The sequence below is a fragment of the Austrofundulus limnaeus genome, unplaced genomic scaffold (genome assembly GCF_001266775.1).
Source record: "Austrofundulus limnaeus strain Quisiro unplaced genomic scaffold, Austrofundulus_limnaeus-1.0 Scaffold681, whole genome shotgun sequence".
Lineage (NCBI taxonomy): Eukaryota > Metazoa > Chordata > Actinopteri > Cyprinodontiformes > Rivulidae > Austrofundulus > Austrofundulus limnaeus.
The window spans coordinates 57845-63600 of NW_013953083.1; the positions used below are offsets into that span (position 1 = coordinate 57845).

Genomic DNA, 5756 nt, shown 5'->3' on the forward strand with positions numbered 1-5756 from the left:
TACGTATATTTATGCAAAATAGTTTTTTTTATTCGTGAGGGATTAAAAAAAAAACATAGACCCCCCCTCTCTGTTTACGGAAAATCCAAATGGACGGAGCTSTTTAAGAAGTCACGTGACAGGAAGAGGCATGACCTAAAAAAACCTTTTTTTTTTATGACCTCCCTTCTCCCCCTGTAGCCATCCTTTCCACACCATTATTATGATTTTTTTTAATAGGAGAAAAAGAAGAAGAAAGAAAAAAGTGAAATGCAATGAGAAAGAGTGAAAAAGAGATTAGAAGATATGTAAAATATATTTTGAGAAAACACAGGACAGCACACTGGACTTCTCAGTTCCACACCTACAAAACAAAGATAGCAAAACCACAGCAACAAAAATGCACGACTATATAGTTATAATGACTTTAGCCTTGCTGAAAACCATACCCATATACATATATAAATATATACACAAACATATCCCTACCTACATATCCAAACACTTTCATATAAATGCATATATACCTAAAAAACTAATAAAATCAAATTTATTCTGCTGACAAATGAAATGGTTTATATTATTTAGTATTAAAACACGTTAAATGTACAATTATGGTTACTTTTTGCAGCAGAGCTGCTGTGTTGTTTATCTAATATTTTCATTTATTACTTCATTCTTTTTACCCTTTATTTATTTAGTTGCTRGTATCCTTTAAGTACTCGTTTTCTTTTTATCTGCTTGTCTCTTGGCATTCACTGWGGACAGCAAAGTAAGAATTTCATTGCTCAGGGAAACAAACACGTTTCATCTGTGTTTAATAAACACCTTGAATCTTTTGAATCTTGAATCTTGAATGCTKTGAAGCTGGATTAGTTTCATGGTCATTTCTTAAGACTAAAAAAAGTATCACCATGAGACACTTGGCCCCAGACAGGATGTGATTGTATCGAACCACAGAAACATTTTTTACGTTGCTGAGCATCACAAAACATTTCTGCAAAAAAAAAAAACTCAGAACAAAAATAGATTTAAAAATCTATTTTGAACATGCTTTACTTCATGATTCACRTCTGCAAGAAAAAAAACTTTATTTTACCCAACAGTTAAGTAAATGTACAATAATTTATTTAAAAAACTGGTTAGCTGCTTTATATTTACAGTAAATTCGAACATTTCCAAAATAACAGCTCAACCAACAACTCTGCACCAAAAAAAAAAAACATCTGGACGGTGCATGCAAAGCCACAATAAAAACATGTTGATGTGACAATGTGTGCATTTAACACCCAAATAAACGCTGAGATGTACTGCAGAGAACAGCGAAGCTTCAAGTTCACGACCCTGAGTTTTCTGCAGCCAGACTGCATGCAGACAACTGACCAACACGTAGCGTACGCTCCTGTTTGGCACTTCCTTTGTTGGTTTAACACTTGAAAGATGTTCAGAACTATTAACAAACCTCAACGTGTTTCATTTTGAAACTTAACTGCTGCACAGGAACACATCTCATTTCAATGCAACATGTTACAAATCACAAATCAAACTCTAAACATCATTTCAAACCTAATGTAGTTGTCTTTAACCAACAGAAAAAGAGCATTGACAGTTTTCTTCTATAACAAAACATTAAATAATTAACTGAAAGCAAAGATTTGAAAGAAAAATATATTTTCAAAGCTTTAACCTCTTAAGCTCCAAGGAGTTTTCTTGAATTTTTTTCTCAAAATACCATGCTGAGATGTAACTGAGTGTACTTCAGCATTTACAAACTCTACCTAAATAATCTTGGTATGAAAATAAAGCAACACTTGGGAGATTTCATCAGAAGTATTAAAACAGCTGCTGTGGTTTTAGAGATATTGAGGATGGAACAGATTTTTTTAATTTTTTTCCACTCTCACCTGAATAATGTTTTCATTAGACAGTATAAAACCCATTTAAAACCATAATGAATCAGGTAAAAACTCTTGGAAACCATAAATCCACTTGTAGACATCACCTGTACAAAGATTCATGCTGCTAAAATGAACTGGAGCAAAGTTACAGAGGTTTTAGTAAAGAAATAATTTTTAGTGTTTTGTCATTCTGCACAGGACAGACCGTGATGGTTTTATTAATAAATGTTAAGAAATCTGAAGTTTTTACATCTAAAAGTTTTTATTTTTTCTTACCTGCTTTAAAGACTTGTTATTGAATGTTTGTTCTTTAGAAAAAATATCCTAACATTTATTTGTCACCATATACATTACATAAAATAATGAGAAATTATGTTTGACTTCAGTTGGATCGGATTCACTAAAAATCAAGAGAAAAAAACTTTCAACACACTTTAATACATTTTTTGGTATCTGCTTTGACTTACTTTATTAAACAAATGTAAAAAATTTTCCTTTACAGATTAGTTGTAATGTATTTACAGATTTGCAACAATCCCATTTTGTACAGTTTGTTTACTTTCTGATTCAACTGCTTGACGTTTTAGCTGTATTTGGTGGATGTAAATATAGTTTCCATGAGCTTTTAGCCACAATTCTTAGCTTYCTTTTGATACCAAACATGTCCAGGTTCAACTGACAGATCGAAAGTTAAAAGAAGTTCAAATGAATAGAAAACAGAAGAAGCTGGAGCTCAAGAGGTTAAAGAACAGCAGAAGTGAAACAAAGTTTTATTTGGATCCAGATCCAGTTTTACTTGATTAAAACCTTATTTTTATTACTTCTGCATGTGCAAGTTTTACCATGTATATGGTGATTTATTTTGAGCAACACAACTTTTGCATCAAATACAGTCAATTTATGCAGAACAGCTTCTTTTTCAGAAGCACATCATCATTTATTTTAGACAGCACAGCTTCTGTCTCTGTTTCCATCTGAAGCTCCAGGTTCGAGAGGAGAAAACATGATGTCGTTAAAGATAAGTTCAACACGTCAGATGTCCTGTTGTCTGAATAAACGTGAAGTTGTGTCACTTCACCACATGGAACAATGAGTGGGCTGTGTGTAACGTTGTAAATCCTTTGCTGTGGTCAAAGCCCGGCTGTCTGTCGGCTCTCCTCCGTTCACCACAGAACTGGATGTTTTTATATCAAATGATCAAGATGACRACGTCTGCAGACTTCCTGGTGGTCTCCCAAAGAGCTGCTTTGGCTTTTAGCAGCTTTTTTTCACTCGTTTTTAGTCCTCATACCCAAAACATTTTCAGAGTTTTTCTCTTCAAGTCGCCTAAACAAAACTCGAAGGATGAGCCAGGGTTGAGGAGATATTTGAAGAACAGACAGAGACAAGCGATCATCTTCATGAGCCTGAGGAGTTATGGTTCCTCTGGATGTTCCTCTGTCAGAGAGCATCAGGAAGAACCTCCACGTACTCAGAGGATGGAACATCTGCAGGAAACACAAGAAGAACTGGATGAAGTAGAGATACATGAAGCTGATCTGAGGGGAGATGACATTTAGAGCTTACTCTCATAATCCTGGTCTTCATCAGGTAAAGGGAGGCGTTTTCTTTGTAACACGTGTCCTGCTGATGATGCTCTGGGTGGTTCCCTGGATGATGCTCTGGGTGGTTCCCTGGATGATGCTCCTGATGATGCTCCTGATGATGCTCTGGATGGAACTTCAGGTGACACTCCAGGCTGGACTCTGGGGGGTCTCACAGGTGAGGGAAGGGGTTGAATCAACCAGGGCGTCTTCTTTTTGACAGCATGGCGCAGGTGGGTGGCCAGACCCTGGTTCTTCCTCTTGTAGTTTCGAATTAAATCTCCCAAAGTCTTGAAATACGTCTCGGGCAAACCTCCTGTAGTCTGAGGAAGGAGCAGAAYAAATGTGACTCATCGTATCAACAAAAAGTTAAAGTCAAATTAGGTCAAAATAACATCACATCTTTTAGATTCCTGCCTTTAAAGCTACATTTAGATCCCTGGTTCTGATATCGTTCTGATCCACAGATATGACTTCATTTGTTTTGTTTATTACATTAATATTTGGTCTGAATCCTAATTTTATAAGGATTATTTTATTTTATTTTATTTTATTTTATTTTATTTTATTTTATTTTATTGATCCCCAGCTGGGGGAATTCACTCTCAGCATTTGTCCCATTGCACGTGAGCACACATGGTGAGTAGTTTGCTGGTGCCTGGGGAGCAACTGAGGGGTTAAGAGCCTTGCTCAAGGGTCCAGAGTGGAGCTGGTCGGGGAGTTGAACAGGCAACCTTCCAATCACAGGTTCACCTTCTCTAATCTCTGCTCACCACTCCCCTAATTTTTATTTAATTGATTTATTTTAATTATTTTTAATGTCAAAATAAGGAGGAAACCTCATTTTAACTTTTTCGGAAAGAAATAAAATCTTTGCAGCTCACAGGAAAACCTCAAAAATTTAAGGCGTTTTTCCTCAAAATCTTTTTTTTTTTGTTACTGCTCAAAAAACACTTCAAAAAGTGTTTTTAGGATTATACAGTTCAGACAGTTCATTCAAACATTTGTTATATTTTGACAAAATGCAGTTATAGTAMCCGTTTTAATCAGAACTCTGTATTTAAACTTGATCCTGGTTTTGATACGACGGCTCACAGATGTCAGTTTCCAGGTRTGAAGCTCAGGCTGACCTTTAACATCTCAAATTAAATAAACAACTTGAAAGCGTGGGCGGAGCTACAAGTGTCTGGTCTGGTTTTATTAAAGCGGTGGGAAGAAAAACTGTGATTTCCACACGACTGCGTCAGTGAGGGGTCGTTTCCTCCGCYGTGAGGACGACTTTCCATTCTGAGGTGACAAACAACTCCAACAAAACATTCCTTCGTTGACAAACGGCTTTTAACTTGACAGGACCTGGTAACTTCCTGTTAGTGATCGTGATTGACTGCAGCTGAGGGGGTGGGATTAGTTTGACTCTCACAGGACTGACCGACACTCAGTTAATCCAAGAAGATTTAAGGAAAACTGCAGATTTACTCACATCTGAAACACTTTGTTACAAATCTTCTTTCAGACGTTCCCTCCAAAATAAAGTTAATCAAAAGTTCAGGTTAAGAACCATCAGTTGTGAAMTTCCTCTTCAAAGTTAAAGATCTTACTTTTAAATTGGAATTTTTACAGTTTTTACAGAAGTAGTTTTACGTGTTAATAAGATGGTTTTTTGCTATGAAGCTGACCGATGAGACAAAACCAGAAAGATAAAATCTTCTGATCTTTTCCACGTAAACACTGCTGCTTAGTGAGCTTTGAATGATTCTGTTGAACCAAAAATAATAAATAATACGATTTTTGACTCGTATTCCTGCTGTTTTATTGTTTCTAGATCCAAAGTTTTATTGTAGAATAAKTTAAACAAATTTTAGAGTTTTTGTTTTGCTGTTTTTAGCCTCCAGGATAAAATGTTTTACATAAAAAACAGTTTATTGTGAAAGCTGAAAATGATGCAGAGTTTGTAATATTTCTGTAGTTTTTACCAGCAGGGTGTAGTTTCCATTGTGTCCCTGAAGAATCCTGTAGGTATAAACCACCTTCTGTTTGCTGGAAACACAAAAAACAAGGTTCACCATTAAAAAACATTTATACGACATCTTCCTGTTTTCTTTTCTAAAAGCCCCACAGGAAGTTGGGACTTTTATTTTGTAAATATTGACATTTTGATGTGTAGTGATGGTACCTGACATACTGTAATACTTCAGTTAACTGTGTTTGATTGATTGATTGATTGATTGATTGATTGATTGATTGATTGATTGATTGATTGATTGATTGATTGATTGATTGATTGATTGGTTGGTTG

General features: G+C 35.5%; 2 protein-coding genes across 2 annotated transcripts in view; both read right to left on the reverse strand.

Moving 5' to 3' along the window:
- LOC106531830 (protein CIP2A homolog) overlaps positions 1-1456 on the reverse strand; it is a gene marked incomplete at its 3' end in the record, with an annotated part of 3215 nt that extends 1759 nt beyond the window's left edge. The window contains 1 exon segment of the mRNA XM_014027758.1: positions 1442-1456. Coding sequence (XP_013883212.1) covers positions 1442-1456 — 15 coding nt within the window.
- Positions 1457-3172: 1716 nt separating this feature from the next.
- The window catches only part of si:ch73-264p11.1 (SH2 domain-containing protein 1B), a 4967-nt gene continuing 2383 nt past the window's right edge, over positions 3173-5756 (reverse strand). Inside the window, exons 2-4 of the mRNA XM_014027781.1 lie at positions 5434-5497; positions 3444-3783; positions 3173-3364 (exon numbers count right to left, since the gene is read on the reverse strand). Of these exons, the coding sequence (XP_013883235.1) occupies positions 3318-3364; positions 3444-3783; positions 5434-5497 (451 nt within the window). The 3' untranslated portion in view covers positions 3173-3317. The remainder of the gene's footprint in view (positions 3365-3443; positions 3784-5433; positions 5498-5756) is intronic.